The following is a 23,304-nucleotide window of genomic DNA, read 5'->3' as shown; positions in this document are numbered from 1 at the left end:
AATAGTTCTCCATTTGGAAACAGTTATTATTTTAGAGGGAATAAAATCCAATTCGTAAGAAAAATAGGACATTTCTTGATATAAAATTAGCTCATGGAATTAGCCCTGAACACAATAACCCTTCAATTACAGTCCAAGTATTGCTAAATTTAAGGTCACCTTCACATTTATATACAGACAATGAAAGAGAATGATGGAGAAGAAACCTACTTCTGTTAGTATTTAATTAGGGATGCACATTTTACAGGTTGTGTTTCTTTTATTTTAGAAACTACTGGCTGAAAAGTGAAAGCCTGGACCTGGCAGCTTTATTTATCTCAATACTTATTTAGCATTTATCCCAACTAATCCCTTCCTATTTCTTTCTTGTGCTTGGATAATGGTAAATGGTTTTAGGATGCAAATTCAACCTACCTACATTCATAGCTAGTTGCTAATCCAGTTTTCTTTCCACATAGGAAGCAATGCTTTGCAATTTTCTTTTTAGGTTGAATAGAACAATTCACAGGTGGAAGATGAGTTGTATCACCTGCTTTCAAAAAAGTAAAATATTCATAATTATTTTGTACAGTTGCTATGAAATAAATGATACAAGGGAAAAGCAGCTGCCAAGAAAGATTAGTAAAACCACTTATTTTTTAAAAACAAAATATGGCATTTTATCATTTTTTTCTCAGGCAGCAGTAAGTTTTTGAAATGTATTATATTAAACAATTGTAAAGTTATACTGCATTTCTGTTGGAACCATACCTGTTAATTAAAACTTGTTCATTTAAAAAACTTGTTAAGTTATTGTACTGATAATTCTTCTATATCAATATGGGCAATAGTATAATACTGATTTGCTCATTCAAAACCATCAACATTCAGCCCTGCTAGCAAATCTGTGGATCAATGTTTATTTTTTATGAAAGTGAAACAGTGGAATTATCTGGCAGCATTATCTATTCTGTGCACTGCTTTTGGTTTTTGAGAAGTCACAGTTATACTTGAATTTACAAGGCCTATAAAGCATCAAAGGGTCACTTCTCCAACTTCATTCAGTTTCTTCTGAATTAAGTAATAAAAAAGAGAATTTGATGGAATGTTTCCATTGATAATGGCAGGATAAAGATAAGAGTTGGTGCTAAAAGAGATAGGTAAACTGCTTCTTGTTTAAGATTTGTATTGTTAAATATGTAATTTCCACTTGGCAGTGAGTATAATATTCTAAAAATGAAATTTATGTTTTAAGCATTCTATGAACAAAAATAGGACAAGGGTTGTTTGAACCTATTATGTGAATCAAAGTTTACTGACTGTCTTATTTTAGGAGACACTGATTGAACAAAGTTTGTTTAAAGGGCCCATGTGGAGCTTTCCTGTTTTATTCAATGGAAAGATTAAAGAGTAAAAGTTGGCATGTTAAATAAATTCATGGAAATATTTGAAATGGACAATAAACCACAGTGATACTCTATAGCAGGGGTGTCAAACTCGCAATGTCACATGACATGTTGCAACTTTTTTTCCATTGCCAGCAATAGGGTGGGCGCAGTTTTGGCATGAGGCATCCGGCCTGTGGGCCGGCAGTTTGACAACCCTTCTCTACAGTATGAGGCGCTACTCTTCATTTGAAAGTGTAGATAACATATTTGCAGTTCCATATAATTAAAACAATTAAAATGATATTTACTTTATCTAAATATACTTAAAAGTTTATGCTTTTTAATTTTCAGCATTTCCGCATAAATATGACCTAAAATGTGTGATGTTCTCCATACAAGTCCTAAAAGTAGATAGTTGTAATTAAACAAATGAGTCAGAAGCAGATTTGTTCATTTATTTATTGAGAAAAATGATCCAAAGCTAGATGTTTGTATGTGGCAAAAGTATGAAAACTGCTAGGAATATCAGTTCATTTAAAATCAGAGTCACGTTTTTCAACCAATGGGATGATAATCAGGTGTTAAGTGTGGAAGATCCTACCTTATTTAAAGAATATAATTCTGGGTATTTTAACCTTCATCAAATAAGCCAATTTTATATTTCTTCTTTTTACTTCTAACCATCTTATTCTTAATTCAAATACTATAATGTAATTTGCTTTATCTTCATTTCTTTTAAAAAACTGCTTTACAAGTATCTGACTGCTTCTCCAAAGCAGTATAGCTTCAAAAGCTATCTTTAAAGCTATCTATAATTTTTTAAATAAATATTTACCCTTAAATCAGATATTAGACAACCCATGATCCTTTGAGTCATTATTTTATAGAAATTTCCTTACCAGATTCCTCAATGCCTTCAACAGTAACAGAATTTCTAAGCTACTGCCTTCACTGGAAAAGTGGGGATAGATTCAGAGATGAATCTGCCTTGAACACAGCTCATGTTCAACTGTATAGCAAAGTCAAACATCAGCACAGGAAACGTTTTATGACATTTTGTATGTCATAAAATGTCATAGTACCACTGTATAAAACCTTAGTAAGATCACACTTGGAATACTGCATCCAGTTTTGGTCACCACATTACAAAAAAGATGTTGAGACTTTGGAAAAAGTGCAGAGAAGAGCAACTAAGATGATTAAAGGCCTGGAGACTAAAACATATGAAGAACGGTTGCAGGAACTGGTCAAGGCTAGTCTAGAGAAAAGAACGACTAGGATGATGTGAAAGCAGTAGTCCAGTGTTTGAGGGTCTACCACAAAGAGGGGAAGAATTTATTTTCAAAAGCAGTAGCAGGCAAGACAAGAAACAATGGATGGAAACTAATCAAGGAAACAACTTTGAATAAAGGAGTAACTTCCTAACAGTGAGAACAATTAAACAGTGGATCAGCTTGTCTTCAGAAGTTGTAGGTGCTTCATCACTGGAGGTTTTCAAGAAGAGTCTGGACAGTCACTTGTCTCAAATGATGTAGGGTCTCTTGCTTGATCAGTGGGTTGGACTAGAAGACCTCCAAGGTCCCTTCCAGCTCTATTCTGATTGAAACAATGTTTCATAAAATTTGCTAAATTTCACAGCAATCATGGATTCTGGATTTTGATGCATTCCATAAGTTAGCCCATTTGCAGTATCTTGGTTCAAAAATTATTGCTCTAGGCCGGGTCCATCATTCCACCCAATTGGAAGTTACAGGAACCAGACTTTTAGTAGTATACAGGAGATTGGCAAAGTGCTTTTTTGGCATATAAGTGACTGATAAATACAGAAATATTATGGAAAGTCACAACATATGTAGCTACCTGTAAGCCAGACATGTCAAAGTCGCAATGTCATGTGACGTATCGGGACTATTTTGCCGTTGCTAGCAATGGGGCGGGCGTGGCTTCCGGATGACACATCCAGCCCGCAGGCCAGCAGTTTGACACCCTTGCTGTAAGCCAACCTGCTCTCTCCCCCACCCATCCCAATATGTGGCTATTTAGTTTATAAGCATCACTGAATATGCTTTGATCACACCTTGACTCCTCAATCATCATTTGGGAGTTACGTAAAACTGCCTCATGTTGTCAAGATGCAGAAGCTTTGTCTGATGAAGAAAACATACCCATCCCACTTTTTTTTTTTTACTAGCAACACATACTCCTAATCCAATGTATGATTTTGCTGCAATCTTATATATCCAAAAAAGTATTTTGCCCATAAAATGAATATATTAGAAAACTAAAAGTTAAAAAGAACTCAGCGGAAAAAAAAAGGCAACAAAGCAAAGAAAACAGTCCAAAACCCAAACTTAAAAAAGATGCATCTGCTATGGAGGGTGAGAAAATGGCAGGAATCCTTAGCAGTGAGTTATGAAACTTGTGATACAGCTGGGAGGGAATGGATTCCTATTTAAAATCTCAGCTCTGCAATATGCTGAATAGGTGAGGAACTGATAAATGATGTTTTATCTTTTATTGGTTTTATTGTATTTTGTTTGGTCACTATGAGTTGCCGAGAGTCAGTATACCAGTTTAATAATTTATTATTCCTTATATTATTAATAAATTAGGGATAGTCACACAGACAGATGTTTAGGCTGGATGTGGCATTTTTATCCATCTATTGAGTCCTTCCCAAGGACCTGGAATATCCAGATAGTGTTGTTTGATTGCAATGTCCACTGTGCAGAAATTGTTGTCTTTCCTATAGACAACTGTTAAATCCGGGTATTATGTAGCAGATGCTTGTCTGTTTGAATTCTAATGCAACTGAACACTTTAGCTTTTGCTTTTTCTATAATTTTGTCTATTTTGTGGTTCTACCAGTTTTTGCTTGCAGGCAAATAGCATTTCTTGCAGATACTCTAATGCAGCGTTTCCCAACCTTAGGAACTTGAAGATGCGTGGACTTCAACTCCCAGAATTCCCCAGCCAGCTGGCTGGGGAATTCTGGGAGTTGAAGTCCACGCATCTTCAAGTTCCTAAAGGTTGGGAAACGCTGCTCTAATGCACCATTGATATTACTTCATGTTGTTGTTTGTAATCAATCTGTCCAATCTTTTTGCAACCGCGGTGATCCACTGTTTCTTCAGCTTCTTTGCAGAAGCAGTTTTTACTGTGTTGCTCTTTTCTCAATTCTGGTTTTGTATGCATTTGTTCTTAAGGCTTGGTCTTGTGTAGCCAGAATTAACCCATCTGTCGCTTCAACTTTCCTGCTCTTTGCCATTGCCAGGTATTGTTCATCTGCTTTGCCTGCTAGCTTTTTTTTTACATATACTAGTCTGTAATATTTTGTCTTGCATTTGGTACTAACTTCAATGTATCTTCTTTACTGTCAAATAAAGAACAGATAAGATGCCCTTTTTTCCTTCTTTCATGATCTGGTGTACTTGCAACATTTCACTGTTCACTTGTGCTCCTTGATAAGTAGATCTGTCAATGTTACTGCATGGATGAAAGGTATAATTTATGTCATTATATTTCTGGTTTTCCTATCCAGGGCATCTAGTTTGGCCTGAGTCCAATCCTCTATTCCAGCTGTGTATGTAATGATTGGGATTGCTCAGGTTTAACTGATGGCATTTTCTCCACAGAATTTGAACTTTCTTCAGTGTCATGATGCATTCACCGCTAACCCTCTTTTTAAATTTTATTTTATATAAAATTTTACTGAGTTTGAAAAATACTTAAAATACAAAAATTGTAACAAAAAGGAAAAGTGGGGAAAAGGAGCAATGGAGAATTTAAAAAGTAATATTCCCCCCCCCAAAAAAACATGAAAAACTTACTTCAAACCTTCTTCAAGATGGATATAGTTATAAAATAATCTTCTTTTAATTTAACAAAAATACACAATTATATTACAGATACACAAAACAAATAATTAAATAACAGGAACAATATGTAGTACATAATTTCTTACTCTAAAAACATATAATCCATAAATGCATCATAGTAACAAATCCACATAAACATATTACTGGATATTACTATACTGTATATTTCTATAATTATCTATAATATCCCCTACTTTAAATTTAAATAAATACATAAAAATATAAGATGCGTATCTATTATGCTCTATCAGTATACAATTATTTCCATAGTCATAGTACATCTAATCTTCAAATCCCAAAATTAAAAATTCATTTTTATCTTGATCTAACAGAAAGTTAAAAAATGTCTCTATGTAGAAAGAAAAGTAGTCAAATTGTTGTCTTTAATTAAAACACTCACTTTTGTTATCTCAGCCATTTCATTAACATTACAATCCATTCTTCCAGTGTTGGAATTTGTATATCCTTCCATGTCTGTGCATATAAAAGCAGTTAACATGTATAAAAACAAAGTCCCATATTTTATTTCAGCTTGTTTGTCCATCAAACCTAAAAAAAAATACACTTCTGATTTCAGTGTGCTTAATGTGATCAGCTTGAAGGATGCCCAGATTTGTAGCAATCTTCATCCAGAATCTTGATGTGATTTCCATAGGGCATCTTTATTTCTCAGTTTTTTACTGGTTTTTTACTGGGGATGATAGGGATAGCACATTTGCCCAGTCCAACTTCCACGGCGATATCTTGGCTGTATATCTGGACAGAGCTGAGCAGTGATTCTATTTCAGCTTTTCCATATAGCTTCAGATTGTCCATGTAAAGGTGGGATAGTCTGGCAGATATTTTTGATGTTTGATAACCATGACTGACTTGTTGAGTATTTTTGACTGACATTAATTCAATGTCAAGCAGTAGTGGTAATAGTGAGTCTCTGTGAAAGATGCCTCTTTTGATATTAATCTCTCCCAGTCTATCACCATTGATCAGCAATTGTGTCTTCCATTGTGCCACTGATCTTTACATTTTTTTAATGTTTCTGCTGGCCCTATTATAGCTAGTTACTTGATTATCCAATCATGTGTCAGGGAGTCAAATGCCTTCTTGTAATCAATCTAAGCTACATTCAAGTTGGTCTTCCTTCTCTTGCAGTTTTCCAAAACCATCCTCTCAATTAGGAGCTATTTTTTGTACCCCTGCTGTTTGGGCAGTTTCCTTTCTGCTTAGGTGGAGTGAGTTTGTTTTCAGAAAAACAGAATAATAGAGTTGGAAGGGATCTTGAAGGTCTTCTAGTCCAACCCCCTGCTCAAGCAGAAGGCCGTATACCCGTGGTGGCGAACCTATGGCATGCGTGTCACAGGTGGCACACAGAGCCCTCTCTCTGTGGGCATGCACGCCGTCACCCCAGTCCCAGGCCTTCAGCTGGGTTTTATAACCCATTTTGCTTTCGGCCTCCACCACCATGTGCAAAAAAAAAAAAAAGGTTCAATCAATCAATTTCAACTTCTTGCGGGGAAAAAAAAAGATCTCACAAAGTTGGAACTGATTGATTGAACTTTTTAGTCCCACCCAGTCTGCTGTTACCACCGCAGCCACGCCCACCCAATGGGCCACGCCCACCCAATGGGCCATGCCCACCCGGCACCTGATGATACATAAGTGGGTTTTGGGTTGCCATTTGGGCACTAAAAGGTTCACCATCACTGCCCTATAAGAGGGGTCGGCAACCTGAAAAAGCAAAAGAGCCACTGGGAACCGGTTCCATCACACATAAAAAAAAGTGGGAGCCGCGTGCGTGCGTCCACGCACAAAAAATGTTTTGCGCATGCGTAAAACATTTTCTTTCTTGTGCGTGCGCAGACACGTGCACACAGTTGCCACTTTATGTGTGATGGAACCGGTTGCGCGGCGGCGACGGCCCATTTGCAGAGCCGACATTAATCTGGCACCCAGTCAAATGGTCACCTCCTTATTGTGATGCCATCTTTCAACCACCCGCATAAAATTTTCTGGCAAAGCTTCCGTAATCTTAGAAGTACAGGGAGAAAGAAAAGCAACACGGGGAAAGGCAACTTTTTTCCCCCGGCTCCGCAAACGAAAAGCGCCGCGCGCCTGAGTCTCAGAGCACGCCTGAAGGGGAAGTGAGAATCCAGGCGACGGGGAGGCCGAGTGTGTGTGTTCATTCTCCCCATTTCTCACAACCAGGTCGCAAGGGGTTTTGCCCTCGTTGCCTGTGGACGCGCAGGACAAGTCCTCCGTCCCAGCCACGCTAAAAAAAACCACAGTTCCTCCTTAGCCGAGCGCCTCGGGAAACAGCATCGGCGGCAAAGATGGGCGAAGACGAGAGACGTTTCCCCTCACGTAAAACGCCTAGTGTTATACTGTGTTCCTTTCGGGGGGCGAGGTGGGGGGGTGGAAGGAGAATCCATTTTATTTTATTTTAAAGGAAATGTAAGCTTGTTTGTCATCAACATCAGACCACGACAAGCCTGACTGGCTTCTTTTAAGCCCCCGGCGGAGGGCCACAATCAATGCCTTAATCATGGCTTTTAGCATTTCCCTGCAAATCCGCGCCGTTTGGACTTGTCACCGGGCGCGTGGATGGTGCCAAAGACATCACATTCAAGGTTTTCCAGGAAATAGTTGCAAGCTGAACAATAGCGCTTCAAAGCGTAGGGCTCTCACCATCACCACCACCAACCCCGCGCGCGCGCTCCCCCGCAGGTATAGAGAAGGTATGCGAGGGATACCGGCGTGCGCAGGCCCCGGTCAGTTTCCTTAGAAACTGGAAAGTTATGTGTGCTCTGCAATATGTAGTTTAGTAATGGGCCGCGGCAACTTTCCATTCAGAGAGGTGCACGCGCAGCTCTCCAAAGGTTTGGAGAGGTGCACGCGCGCCGCCACCCGTTTACAGACCTGCTGCCGCGGCCAGTTTACAGAGCTACCGCCTTCCTCTGAAGGCAGCAGCTCTGCAAACGGGCCGCAGCAGCTTTCCCAACGAGCGGTGCCACTGCCCATTCGGGTGGAGGTGCGCGCGCACCTCTCCAAACTTTTGGAGAGGTGAGTGCGCACCTCCGCCCGTTTGGAGAGCTGCGTGCGCACTTCTCGGAACGGGCAGTGGCGCCGTCTGTCGGGAAAGCTGCCGCGGCCCATTTGCAGGCTGCCGCCTTCCTCTGAAGGCGGCAGCTCTGCAAACAGGCCACAGCTGCTTTCCCAATGAGCGGCGCCACTGCCCGTTCGGGCGGAGGTGCGCACGCAGGTGCGCGTGCACCTCCACCCGTTCAAAGAGGTGCGCGTGCACCTCTGCCCGTTCGAAGAGGTGCGCATGCACCGGGCGACTGGGAGCCGCAGGAGACGGCTCAAAGAGCCGCATGTGGCTCCGGAGCCGCGGGTTGCCGACCCGTGCCCTATACCATTCCATACCAGTGGCTCTCCAATATCTTTTTGTGTGAAGACAGATGCAAAGAATGAATTAAGCAGCTCTTCTTTCTCTACTGCCCATTACATCCTTGCCATTTTGTCTCATTAGAGAACTAATTGCTTCAACTAGATATTGTTGGACTGCATTAGCTCTCACACTACTTAGCAATTTTAAAGCAGTTAGTAAGCAGGGCCAAGTACCATCCCCTTCATTTTCAAGTAGATTTACCAGATGTTAATCAATCTTCAATTTCACCTTCTTGCAGTATGTTCCCAAACTGCTTGGCAATCAGTGGGTGTAGACCAGACAGATGTTTCAACCAAAAACTATGCAGTTCATCTTCACCTGGTGCTAGGTTCTTCCAGTATTTTCTGTTAATTACAAGTTCTTTCATTTCAATTTCTTTTTTTATTCTTATCCATCTTCTTTATTCAAGCAACATCCTTGTAATTCTTTGGGTTGTCCAATAGCTGCACTCAGAACCAAACTGTTTCTTTTTTGTCAGGTGTTGGCTGGCTGGTTCACTGCAGTCTCTTCATCGATGGATTGGTAGAAATGTTTCTGATGTCACTGAAATTGGAGTTTTTCTCTACAGTGTACAAACCAAGCTTTGTATCTGCTGATTTTCTTGGCTATGGCAGTTATTTGCTGCTTTCTTGATCTTGTTTCTAGGTAATGTTTCTTGATCAGGCAGCTTTGGTCTTCTTGCCCTTCAGCTGCTTTTCTTTCATCAGTTCTAACTTGCTTGATTTTCTAACTTATTTTCTAACTCGAACTTCCATTTTGGTGGTGCAGTTTGGCTTTTTTTTGTTGTTAGTTGATTTTACATCCAAGGTATTCAGATGTAATTGATGCCATGGTATATATTAGTTGGTTTGCTTCTTGCAGTGAGTGATATTTGATATTATAATATTGGCATCTTTTAATACTTGTGCTAGCTCTTTCTTGGTAACAATGCAGGCAACCATATACTGTTATTTTTGTTTTATTTTAGATGCTCATGTATTTTTTGCTTCAACTCCTCTTTTTTAGTTAGAGAGCTTTATTCTTTCTGAGAAGGCACAGGAAAGGATGCCTTGTTTGGGAATGAGAACAATTCAACAGCTATGCTGGCTTTCTCCACTGCTGACACCCTCTGATTTGCCTTTATAGACTCAGCTACTTCTGGCAAGGTTTTGATTTCTTTGCCCTGTGTACATTTTATTTATTTATTTTATTTTAATTCCATTTATATCCCGCCCTTCTCCGAAGACTCAGGGCGGCTTACAAGCTTAGCAGTAGTTAAGTTTTGCAGTTCTTCCAATTTTGTTTCTATGAATATATTATAATTTAATGTTGGTCTGCTAGACACTGTTCTGTAATTTCTGGGTGTTGTTTTTTTCCAGAACTGGTGTCTTCTTTTCAGATATTCTCATTGGATTTCATTTGTAATAATAGATCATTATTGCTTTGTTTTTAGTCTTTGTATATTTGTGATGGGCAAGCAACTTTTCTTCCAGTAGTGCTACGGCTGCTGGCCCTGATTCCTCAGCCAATAGTCTTGAGTCTTATAGCCTCGTTAGTCACCAGTTGTTCAGGAATTCCAACACCTAATGTGGTGCTTGTTGACCTGGGTGACGAGTGATCTGGTATGGGTTTCTCTACACTATGCCTCCATATTGTTTATGGAGAGACTCATTTTGTCCAGCTCCTCTGATGAGATCTGATCAGTATGGTTGGACCTCTGGTATAGATCTTCTCAAAGCTTCTCATCTCTCTCAAACCCATTCTCTTTCCTGGTCCTCCCTGCACTTGCATGCACTTTGTCCCTTTATGAAGATAACAGGACTGCCTGGATTGCCTTGTTAAGTGATGTGGTCATGTGACATCACTCTTTACAATCGCGTTGCTTAGCAATGGCAAAACTGATCCCAATTGCAACTGTAACTCAAGGACTATCTATATTCTGTCTTACACTGGCTAGTTATGGAAACTGTTTTTCCAGGAACCACACTGACGGGAGTTGAAAGCCACTTATCTGCACTTGATGCACAGCAGCAGCTAACTGAAGGAGCCTCTATTCTTGCAGATATCTGACATTAGATAAACCTATGATTTATAGAAAAGTCTTATACATTTCTCATTTTTTGGTTATTTAAATAGGAAAGCACTATAAATGGCAATTTCTGGAGATTCCAAATTGGTTACTTACCCATTCTTTTTCCTGAAGTTACAATATTTCCATTCGATCCAACTCCAGACGACTAAAATTTAAAGGGTGGAACAATAATGAAAGTGAACACAAGCAATGAATAAATGAATTACAATATTTTAAATAAATGACTTCTACAAAATCTGATTCTTAGATTTTTGGTTGCAAACAATTGAACTCTAATAGTAGAGAAAAAAGAAATGCAAATATATTCTGTAAACTGCTACACTATGCTAGCTAGAATTTATTCAAAATATATTTATAGAACTTAAGTTCATTGTAAAACATGTATAATAATATAATAGTAAAATAGAGAATACAATTGTCTAGCACAGGGGTCAGCAACCTGAAACAGTGAAAGAGCCACTCGGAACCGGTTCCCTCACAAAAGGAAAAAATGGGAGCCGCAAAAAATGTGTGCGCATGGGCGTACATGCGCGCATGTGCAGAACAGGGTTTGACTGAAGAGTGGAGCCAAGACGAGATATGCACCTACCCTGCATATTTGAATTGATTGGTTGAACTTTTTTAGTCCCACTTTTTTTTTGGACTGCACTTGGCAGAGGACTGGGAGCCGCATGCGGCTCCGGAGCCGCGGGTTGCAGACCTGTGGTCTAGCATGAAGGATTTTTTTTTTTAACAATATAATTAAACATCAGTGTTAGATCAATTTGACTAATTCTTATTATTAAATTCATATCTCACTTGTTTTTTAAAACTCAAGCTGCCTCCTGCCATAGTACTTCAGTATTCATCATTAGTTGGTTCCAGGTGGCGTGATGAGTACCAAACAAATGTACTGAGTCACAGTTGTAGTTGGCTCACACTTGTGAGCCAACAGCAACAAGTTCTAGCATGTGTCGACTGATGAGTACCAGGATAAAATTTTCATTCAAAATGCGTTAAAAACCAAAAGGCAATGAGTTTCAAAGTAAGTACTAAGGTATCACTGTATTTTCTCCACATCTGGATGGAGTGGAATGGAGTAGGCTAAGAATCATCTAGCCAGCTTCCAATCTACGAATTCAGTTGCTTGCTTTCTAATCTACTATTAATCTAATTAGTACAATAGTACTAATCTAGTATGTAAACCCTACACTAAATTCTATAAGACAAGGACTCCACAAAGAAAGCTCTTTAACTTTGCTCACCAAATTCTTCAAATACCGTAATCAGGTGACTACATTAGGACTTTGGTAGGGCCATGTACAAAACTAAAGGGACCATTAAGTTCTGTAAGACTAATCCAGAGCTGCCCAGAGTTGCCTCAAACTGTGAGATTGGTGGCATATAAATTTAACAAACAAGTCAACAACATATTTGCTTTCATAGTAGTTTGTACAAATTTTTATTGTTGCTCAAAATAAATTTCAAGTGGTACTTTTTTTTAAAAGGAAGATAGGTTCCTAGAAAAAAGGGTTAATATTAGATTGCCTTTAATATTGTTGCACTATACAAATTCAACAGAACACTAAGGACCTTCCTCAAGATCTCAATGAGACTGTGAAAGACAAAAGTAAAAATCAACTCATGACAACTTGCATAACTTGGCAATCAAGTATGGCATATACCAAGGTGATGCATGGTCCCTGCTGCTGTTCTGCAAAGACTTGAAACCCCTCAATCAAATTATTACAAGGATAATCACAACTCTTGGGCTCAATTTCCCATCCCTTAACATTGACAGGAATCTACCAAAAGAGATCTACTGTTACATTGTGTCTCCCATTATCAAACCCCATAGCCAGTTCAGAAGGATTAATAGTACTGAAAGCAGTTAAGGTCAAGAATCAGGACAGTTACACCACCCCATTCTCACTGTACTAGGGCAAGCATGATCAATACTATCCTAATGTTTAGACTGAAAATAATTTTTATACTTTGAAGATCTAGTTCATCTCAGCCCCATGGATATGATTATTCAATTAGTTCTCTATCTAATGGCTGCATAGTACAACCCATATCTTCTCTACTAGGATTTCACGTGAGACTGTCAAATGCTTTAATAAAGTCAAGATTTTATTAGTAATTCTATCAAAAAAGAATATAAGGTTGGTTTGGCATGATATGTTATTTGTTTTTGTTATTTTTAATCATGCTAGTTTCTGCCAAGTAATACCGTATATTATTTTCACAAACTCAATCTCTTCCAGAGTTTTGTCCACTATGAGCTGCAGTTATCCAGGTTGTCTTTTTTCTCTTTCTTGGAAGAGAGGTACAATATTTGATATCTTCAGTTCTCTGGCACTATACTCAACTGCTATGATTTCTCAAAGATGTGAAAGGTTCTCATAAATGAATCTTCAGAAATTCTCAGATGTAATGGATCTGGTACTGAAGTCTTGAGTTCCTTAGATGTTCCCTAACAATCTCCTTACTTACCTTGGATTGCCACTTCCTCCTTAATTGGTCTTCTTAGGTTCATTTGAACAGTTTCCCTTTAGAAAGAAGACCGAAGCAAAGTAGCGTTGAGAAGCTCTGCTATCTCATCACTTGTTACCATCTTATTTTTCCAGAAATTGGCCCCACCCTTTCCTTTTTTCTTATTACTGACATTGTCGACTTTAGCTTCTCTTGTAAGCCCAAATTCCCGTTGCATTCCAGCCTTTATGACTTGATATCTGCAAGTATTAATTACTTGCTATAGGTTTTTCTGACGATTGTATCAGTCTTCCATTTCCTTTATATGCCCTGTACATATGAGAACTTCCCATTGTTTCCTAGGAGATTGTACAATTCTACGTGCAAAGTCATAGAATCACAAGAGCTGGAAGAGACCTTGGAGGTCTTTTAGTCTAACCCCCTGCCCAAGGCAGAAATCCTTATCCCATGCTTGACAAATGGTTACTCAACCATTTCTTCATTTTTTTTCATTTCATTTTCCAGATTTTCATGTATGTATACTTTCATTCAGATCTTTTACAGCTTTCTCTTGTTCCTCCACAACCCCTGCCATTTCATTCACTCCATCTTCCATAATCATGACCAGACAGATCCACAGATATTTACCTGGGCACTGGTTAATCAAGGTTTTCATTTGAATCTCTGCTATGTCAGAAGAACTTTTATTTGTATGAGTTATTTAATCAATATTTATCATACTAAAAATTAAAACTGATGTGTTCACTGTCACTATTGCCTTTCATGATTGATGGGATTTTAATATTGTAATTATTTTTTTAACATAGGCTGGCAAATAATTTAGATTTTGCGGATCACCAGGGGACCTCAGACCACATTTTGCTATAGTGAATGGAAGTGCCTCTTATTATTACTCCCTGGTATATAATGGAATTGTCAAACAACGCAAGCAGAATCAACTTGATTGAATAAAACATTTTTAAAGCCAACTAAGAGGAAAGCTTTACTCCTTATCATCTTTAGTAATCCAACTTCCTTCTAATAGCAGGGTATGAAATTGTTTAGCATGATCATATTCTGGTGAGTATGCCACAAGCATAAGCAGATCTCAGCTTAAATCGAGAAACCATGTTCATAGTATTCTTTGCAAAGTTCAGGCTATTTTGCTGCCTGTATTCCACCAAACATGAGGAACATGCGGTGTGCTGCCAGGCTTTTAAGAAAGAAGTACCTTTATCTCCAATACTGCATGAACTTATTCCCGTCACATACACAAAAAAAATATGAGCATCTTCAGGCAGTGGCATTACACCAAGAGGTTTTTATGTGAGCCAAAGACAAATAATACAGTTACAGTTTTGCTTGTAAGATTTTATATGTACTTCTTGCTGTAGTCACAGACAGCTAAGAGATCGTCCATATATTATTAGTAGCATGTATTTTTCATGGTACTGTACAGGAAGCCAAGTTAAGACTGTTTGTTCAGCGACTGTTCAAAATCATAATGGTGAACAAAGGGAGTTTATGATCCCTTCCTGAAATTATGGCTGTTGCAGCACCCCCACGGTCACATGATCAAAATTATGACCACCTGCAGAAGTGCTGCAACTCCTCATACCTGCCTATCTTCCCCCCCCCCCCAATCTATGCACTTAAAAACACTGGGAAAGCTTCAGTGGCACAAAGCAAAGCATCCATCCCCCATTCCCCAAGAGCCAAGCTCCAGAAATCTCCACAGTGGGACACAAAGCAGCTGCTCTGCAGGAAGTTCCAATCACCCCAGACTCCCAGGGTGGAGGAAGCATGAACACACACACACACACACACACTGAAGTGTCAAACAGCTGAGAAACTCCAGCTTAGGGCTGATGTGTGCATTCTACCGTCAATTGACCTCCACCACTTTCTTCATCTCACTATTTACTGAGGTGTGTCCAGCTTGGCCCTTTGTGAAAAAGGAAGAAAAATAATTGGGGAAGGCAGCTACTCATCTACAGTATCTTAAAATGCCCTTTTCTTGTGCTCTGAGGTGGGTTGGAACGCTGGAGATGGTTTCAAGCATTCTAGCTCTGCCCTCAGAGCATGGGACAAAGGGCTCTTAAAGATAAATTTATTGTATTAAATATATGGACTATATTAAAGGTAAAGGTTCCCCTGCACATGTGTGCTAGTCGTTTCCGACTCTAGGGGCCAGTGCTCATCTCCGTTTCAAAGCCGAAGAGCCAGCGCTTGTCCGAGGACGTCTCCGTGGTCATGTGGCCGGCATGACTAGACGCCAAAGGCGCACGGAACGCTGTTACCTTCCCACCATAGTGGTCCCTATTTTTCTACTTGCATTTTTTACATGCTTTCGAACTGCTAGGTTGGCAGAAGCTGGGACGAGTAACAGGCGCTCACTCTGTTACGCAGCACTCGGGATTCGACCCGCCAAGCTGCTGACCTTCTGATCGACAAACTCAGCGTCCTAACCCACTGAGCCACTGCGTCCCTTAAATGGAATATATTACTTTAGCATTTATTTTTCTTCTTCACAAAGAGCTACCATGGGCGCACCTTCTAAACAGTAGGACAAAGAAAGTGGTGAGGGTCAGCTGGCATGGTATAGGGCAGGGGTAGGCAACCTTGGCTCTTTTATGACTCGTGGACTTCAACTCCCAGAATTCCTGAGTTGAAGTCCACGAGTCATAAAAGAGCCAAGGTTGCCTACCCCTGGTATAATGTATGGCAGCTAAGGCGGCTGGGCTGGGTCTCCCCAGATGTTGTCTTACACATGTGGGATGGCTGCTTCACACTGCTGTATGTCCTTGGAGTATGGATGGGCAATCCACTTTCTCAAAGGGCCACATGAGAAAGTGGGACTGTTGTACAGGGTCACCTCTGCCCCTGCTTTGCTCCTGCTGCTGTGCCACCCCCTTTGCTGATACTGCCCCATTCCCCCACCCAGCCCGATGCTGCCAATACCCCATCTGCCGCTGGGCTGGACTGGGATCACCCATGGGCCACATGTGGAACTCCCCACGGAGCAGCTGCTTTGCAACCCACTGGTCAACCTTCCTTTGGACAGCCACTGCTATTGGATGGTCTTTTATTGTCTGTTGGTACCACTGGACACCCTAACAGACTTCCCAGGCCATTCTGGCATTGTCAGAGGTTACTGCTACAGGCAGTGTTCGACTGCTGCTGCAGAAGCCAATCTTGTGACTTGTGCCTCTGGCTGTTGCTGGATTGATACTTCCATTGCTGGGACAATGCAGCTGCTCCTTGTACAGCTGGCTTGAAGAGATTGGTTTAACTGTCATGGCTGCTGCTGGTTGAAGGGGGCTGCTGACACTATCCCTGGCTCTTCTGCCCCTTCCCCCTCCAGCTGTCACTTTTTCCTAGATTTTTGTGTCTCCCTATCTGCAGCTTCTCCATGCCATTGCTGATCCTCACCTTTCTTTAATCCACATATCCTCCATTTCATCACACAACATGACTACATGTACCATACCATCCTTTTTATTAGTAGCAATGCTACAAGGCCATAGTGAAGGAAAAAGGAATGAAATGATGCAGGAATGCATTTTCTGCATTGGGTTTCTTCCTGCCATGTTGCTTTTCATTTTTTTTTTAAAAAAAAAATACTGCTCTGCAACTTCGGTAATATAAACTTAATTCACCTCTTACACTTGACTGGCAATCAGGATATTTTATTGTGGAATTATCCTTAGTGTCATTGGCTTCTAATTCTGAGTAATCTGTTAGTTTTTAATGATGATGCCATTTCTATCTATCTCCCCTTGAAGTCCTATTTTTGAACATCCGGACTATGTACAATGTGTATGTTGACACATGAAAAAACCTTTCTGCTTTACTGCTTCTTAAAAAATTGCTCTATGTCTTTTTTGTCTTTTGCATTCCTGGGGGAAAATAGGGCAGAAGGCAGTCCCTTTTCTCACAACTTACTAGACCCTTCTTCTCACATGGGAGGAGGTCATATGAATTTTGCAGGCTTTTTTACAGACCTTGTGCCAATGGATGAATAGTGAAAGCAAATGTTAAGAAATCCAGGTAGTCCTCGACTTACAACAGTTCACTTGGTGGCCATTTGAAGTTACAACGACATTGAAAAAGTGACTTATGACCACTTTTTACACTTACGACCGGATGCTTAACAACTGACTCACATTTACCACAATTGCAGTGTCCTAGGGTCATGTGATTCCCTTTTGCAAACCTTCTGACAAGCAAAGTCAATGGGGTAAGCAGATTCACTTAACACCTGTGTTACTAATTTAACAACTACAGTGATTGACTTAACAAATGTGGCAAGAAAAGTTGTAAAATGGGGCAAAACTCACTTAAAAATTTCTCACTTAACAACATAAATTTTGGGCTCAATTGTGGTCGTAAGTTGAGGACTACCTGTAGTCATTCTGGCCAGAGAACCTCTCTGCTCTGTTGCATGTGATCACTAATCATATAAATAGAAAACATATGAATAGGTTCTGTAAAAGGATTCTTCCATTCAATTCTAAGGTCAGATTATATATGAAGAAAAAAAGGATTTGTGCTTTCTTTTCATCTTTCCCCTCAAGGTGTGAAAGAGCATTATCTGGAAATTGTTACTAAATGACATATGAAGAACGTCTGTTTATCTCATTTATAATTTGGAATTAAATACCAAATCTTTCAACCTCATGAAACATGAGTGAGATAAGCTGTTCAGAACATGGATTGGATAAATATAGGATAAATATATAGAACATTTTATCAACGTAAAAATATTGAGCTCAAAGTTAATGAATATGCACAAAACATTTGAATGTAAAACACTTTGAATACATGTATAGAGAGACTGTTCTAATACAACTTTGAAACTGGCTGTCTCAATCATTTTGGAAATATATTACCATTCTTCTAAGGGAAGGAATATTTATATAGTAATTTAAGACGAAACTATTTACTAGAAAACCAAACATAATTTACAAATCTGTGAAAATAAAACATGAGTAGTAAATCTGCCTCAGAAAAATGGCCATTGTTTTTTTTAAAAAATCTAACACATCCAAGAATGGAACATTTATTGAATGGTAACTTTTCAATTCTGAAAGCCAAAATTCAAGCTTATTTAAATAATATTGATATACATTGAGATTTTTCAATTTGACAAGTAGCCAATTTTGATTGTTGACCAATAAGAGAGTAAACCCTATTACAAGTACAAATCTCACCTTTGTAAAAAATAAAGCATGAATACTTACTAAAAAATATCCAGGCATGTCACTGTGAGGAGAAGCCGTTCTAAAACTTTCATCTTGAAAATGATGAAAGTTGGTAGTTAATGAAATACCAGAAGTCCGAAACCTGCTTGTGCCACAAGAATTCTGTAAGCCATCTCGATTTGTGCTTCGGGTAAATGAACTTAACAAACTTATGTTGTTTACAGAAACAGGGTCTTTGGAAGCCTTAATTGCTACTTCGGTGATATCCCTTGCCTCCACTTTAGAATGGGTATCAGGCCTATTGCTAGGTAAATCTAAACCAACGCCATGAAATCTAGATGTTCTTGAGTAAGAGGAATCTGCTAAACTGTTCACCTCCAATGACTGCAGAATGTTTGGAGAAATAGTAGGCCTCAAACCAGCTTCTTCAAAATATTTGGAGTGAGCTTGAGATTTCTGAGGACTGTAATGTGCCGTCTGTGATGAACAATGAAGAGGTGACAGGCGTGTTTTCTTAAGACTAAGCTCATGAGAGTTAAAAATACTATTTTCTGCTGTTGCAAGAGTTTTTGTGATGGATTTGCTTTGATGCTCCTGCGGTAACTGAAGTGTGGTATTTCCTTCTTCTGTTCCAGATATTTTGCTATATGAGTCATTACAAGTTGCTTCTGATACCAAGGCAAGGGTCTCTTTGTTTGGTAGAACATTTTTTTCTGCAGTATAGAGATTTACATTTGTGAGATCTGGATACAAGAAAGGACATCTTTCACTGGATGACGTACCATTTTCTGCATTTTTTTCCAAATTTGCAAGTGCAGATGTCACTTGAGGAACCACGTGGTTTTCAGAAAGTTTTGCCTCTCCCTTTTCCACACATGATACTTTTGAAGGCAGGGTCAAGCTGTTAATTGATTGAGCTGGTGAAATACTCTCCCATTTGTCATTTTCTTTAAGAAAGTTTCTAGTAACTTTTTTACCAGTATGCGCTAAGGATGAAAAAGCATTCTGAGATATTCCTGACTTATGCAAATTTTCAGGAGGCAGATAGGATTGCCCAATGTGAGGAAGTGCTCGTAGAAAATTATGACGAACAGCTGCAAGCGAGCCACCAGATGGATGAAGGACCACTGGAGAATGGGGATTCACTTTGATCTTAGGCTGTGGAAAAAAAAGGAAAAGGGGTTAGTTTCAACTATAGCGCAACTACAGAACCCCAAAGTATTTCTTCACCAGTTTTGCCCAGAAGCATTAACTCTCTTTTATATTTCAGTTTGAGGAATTTCATAATACTTAAATATTACTCAATATCCAGACTCAAAAAACCAACTTGCTTTCCTTTCAATAGTCATTCTAATCAGTAATCCCTATCCAATTAGGGCAGGGATTTTCAAATTTTTTCAGGCTGTTGAATCTATTTGGTAAAAAAAAAAAATCTGGATAAAAAGGCAAACCTCTACTGTAGAAAACAGACTGATTTCAAGTGAGCTATTCTTTTGTCGTTGGTGTCTTACGTAGGTCCAAATGGCTCTATAGATCAGTTGGAAAAACTCTGGATTGGAATGATGAAAATATCACAATATTTAGTATTCTTTTAGGTCAGCAGCTCCCAATCTTTTCTAGACTCCACACCCCTAGAATGCTTCTCGCACCCCTTAGAAAAGTTCAAAATAACAGCAATGAATTTTGCATATACACTATAATTTTGAAAACCCAAGTTTTCGCACCCCCTGGAATATCGTCTCGCGCCTCCAGGGGGTGCAAGCACCATCACTCCTCCCGGTTGGGAAACCCTGCTTTAGGCTAAACATGATAGCTGATGATAGGCTAAAAATGATAGCCTCTTGACACATGGTAATTTCATGACATATTCATGATTTTTTTAGGAAAAGTTCAGTATATCGGTAAAATGTAGCACATGGGATTTTGCACAGCTTACATAAATTAATTTTGGATATTATACTGTATACTGAGTAATATCTGTTAGGGAGCAAGTTATTTAGAAAGGTTTTTAATTGTTCTTTACAGATATCAGATGATCTTATATTTTATGGCTTTACCTTTTTATTAAGATTCATATTTTCCATCTTTGCCTTGAGCAGCTTCATTTTATTCATTGTAATGGAGTTCTCAATAATCTGTTGTCCGGAAGGAGATATTTCTGTATCTTCATCATCATCAGCATACAAATTATAAACTGAACCACCACTGTGGTAAAGAGAAAATTCAGATGTGGTCTAGTACTATACATGTTAACATTTTGTAAATCAGAACTGACCAAGTGGTGCATCGAGTCTGCCCTTTGAATTTATTTATTTTTTTGTTTTCTTTTTAATGTATTTATTATTTTTTAATTATTATTTTTGTATTATTTTTTTTCAGATGGTGGACTGATGATTGACCCACTACCTCTGCTGGAAGTTGGTTCCAAGATTCCACTACTCCTTCTATGAAGTAATACTTTTTAAAATTACTTTTGAATTCCCCTCCTGCCATTTTAATTTAATAATTTAATTTAATAATTTGATTTCTATACCGCCCTTCTCCCGAAGGACTCAGGGCGGTGAACAGGGCAATACACAATAAAAATATTATACAAAAATTAAAAAGTCATTAAACATTATGCCCTTAAAATTAATACATATTACAATTAAAACTATTTATAAAAACCCAACCCCATCCCATCAGACCAGGCCAGCTTGTTCGAAAAAGAAAGTTTTGAGATCGCGCCGGAAGGAGCGAAGGTCGGGGGCCATCCGGAGCTCAACCGGTAAGCGGTTCCAAAGGTCTGGCGCGCCCACAGAGAACGCTCTCCCCCTGGGGGTCACCAATCGGCATTCTTTGATCGGTGGCACCCTGAGGAGGCCCTCTCTGTGGGAGCGCACTGGACGGAGGGAAGTTGACGCCGGCCGCAGGTGTTGCCATAGGTAATCCGGACCCATGCCATGAAGGGCTTTGTAAGTCATCACTAACACCTTGAACCTCACCCGGAGAGCAACCGGTAGCCAATGCAGCTCGCGGAGCAAAGGTGTAATTTTGTCAGTCCTTATCAGTCTTTGTTAAGATGACTAATTCGTACAGCTAGTCCTTGCTTAATGACTGCCTTGGGCAATAACTGTTTGAAGAGTAACTATGTGACCAATGTCCACATTTATCACCTTTGCAACATCTGTCTCTCAGTCATATATTCACCAACACAGTCAGTTATATGCATTATCCTATGTAAAATCATAAGCACAGTTGCACTCAAGTGATGTTTTCACTTAGTAACTGCTCTGCTTAATGACTGAGTTGCTTGTAAGAATGTTGCAAAGGGTGATCACATGATCCTGGGACACTGCAGCCATCATAAATATGAGTTAATTTCAAGCGTCTGAATTTTGATCATATAACCATAGGCATGCTATAATGGTCATAAGTGTGAAAAATGGTCATAGGTTCCTTCTTCAGTGCTGTTGTAACTTTGAATGGTCACTAAATGAACTGTTTAAGTCAAGGACTACATATATATGCAAAAAAAGCCCATGGGCTCCCATTATCCCATGAGATCATTACTGTATATTTTGAAAAGTCAATTTCTCTTATTTAATAACAACTTTAATGCATTTTATAATCAGTGTAAAATTATTGGATGATCTTTAAAACTCTTTAGTCATTTCTTTGAATCTCAGTTATTTAGTATTTAGTCAATACAAATATATTAAAAATCAACTAGTACAAGATATTGTTAACAACTGGCATTAAACGATTTTTGAGAATACATGTTCACCAGTGGGTAAGAACATTTTTATTCCTATGGGATTTTAGCTTTTAAGGTGACATTAAGCAAAGTTTAATAATATAAGAGATAGTTCTCATCCTAACAATGCTAATTGGGACCAGCTAAACATATGATTGAGCTGCTTAGCGATGGCAGTTCCAGCAGTATCTGGTTATTGTCATTAAGTGAATCACCATAGGTCATTCCCATTTCCTCCTGGCTTCTCCACTGACTTTGCTTGTGGGAATCTGGCAGGTAAGGCTTCAAATTGAGATCATGTGACCACAGGATGCTGAGTCAGGTGCTGAGCACTTGAGATTGCGATCACTTGACTGTGGGGGTACTGCTTCAAGAAACAGTCATAAGTATTTATTTATTTATTTAGATTTATATACCGCCCTTTCCCGAAGGACTCAGGTCGGTTTACAGGATGTTTAAAAGAAAATCAATACAAAAGTTAAAACAATTAAAAAAGATTAAATGAAACCCTGAGAGAAAATAAAAACCCCAGTTAAAATTAAAAATTAAAAATTCTCAGCCTGGGCCAGAGAGCTCGAAGCACTGTTGTAAGTTTAAACATTCGCTGAATGAGTGGTTATTAAACTACCTATATTCTTCTTATATTTATATATTTTATTTATTGTTTGAATTCTTATTTTATGTTTTAACTATATTTCTGCATTGCATTTTTCTTGTTTTTCTTATTGCCGGTCAGTCTGATCACTGCAGATAATCCTAGACTTATAACACTTCATTTAGTGAGCGTTCAGTTACAATGGCACTGAAAAAAAGTGATTTACGACCGTTTTTCACATTTAGGACCTTTGAAGCACCCCCATGGACATGTGATCAAAATGCTTGGCAACTGACTCACACCTATGACCGTTGCTGTGTTCCAAGATCATGTGATCACCTGTTGCGACCTTTTTTACAAGCAAAGTCAATGGGGAAGCCACACAACTGTGTTACTAACTTATCAACTGTAGTGATTCACTGAACAACTGTGGCAAGGAAGGTTGTAAAATGGGCAAAATTCACTTAACAAATGTCTCTGCAACGGAAATTTTGAACTCAATTTTGGTCATACGTTGAGGACTACCTGTATTTTTGATGCCAAGTTCATACATT

The 23,304-nt window shown here is 39.0% G+C and overlaps 1 protein-coding gene across 10 annotated transcripts in view; it reads right to left on the bottom strand.

Annotated features, from left to right (window-relative positions):
• The window catches only part of ZFAND4 (zinc finger AN1-type containing 4), a 38,658-nt gene that overhangs the window by 5,427 nt on the left and 9,927 nt on the right, over nucleotides 1-23,304 (bottom strand). For 8 of the 10 annotated variants that reach the window (XM_083361693.1, XM_083361697.1, XM_083361698.1 and 5 more), the window contains 4 exons: nucleotides 20,477-20,624; nucleotides 18,459-19,577; nucleotides 10,855-10,906; nucleotides 419-532 (listed from right to left, as the gene is read on the bottom strand). In XM_083361693.1, the coding sequence (XP_083217819.1) occupies nucleotides 419-532; nucleotides 10,855-10,906; nucleotides 18,459-19,577; nucleotides 20,477-20,624 (1,433 nt within the window). Of the gene's footprint in view, nucleotides 1-414; nucleotides 533-10,854; nucleotides 10,907-18,458; nucleotides 19,578-20,476; nucleotides 20,625-23,304 lie in introns of all 10 variants that reach the window. The other 2 variants (XM_083361694.1, XM_083361692.1) reach the window with 1 other exon arrangement.

The sequence above is a fragment of the Vipera ursinii genome (assembly GCF_947247035.1).
Source record: "Vipera ursinii genome assembly, chromosome: 4".
Taxonomy (NCBI): Eukaryota; Metazoa; Chordata; class Lepidosauria; order Squamata; family Viperidae; genus Vipera; species Vipera ursinii.
The sequence above is the reverse complement of the archived record's forward strand: the minus strand, read 5'-3'. Positions and strand labels throughout refer to the sequence as shown.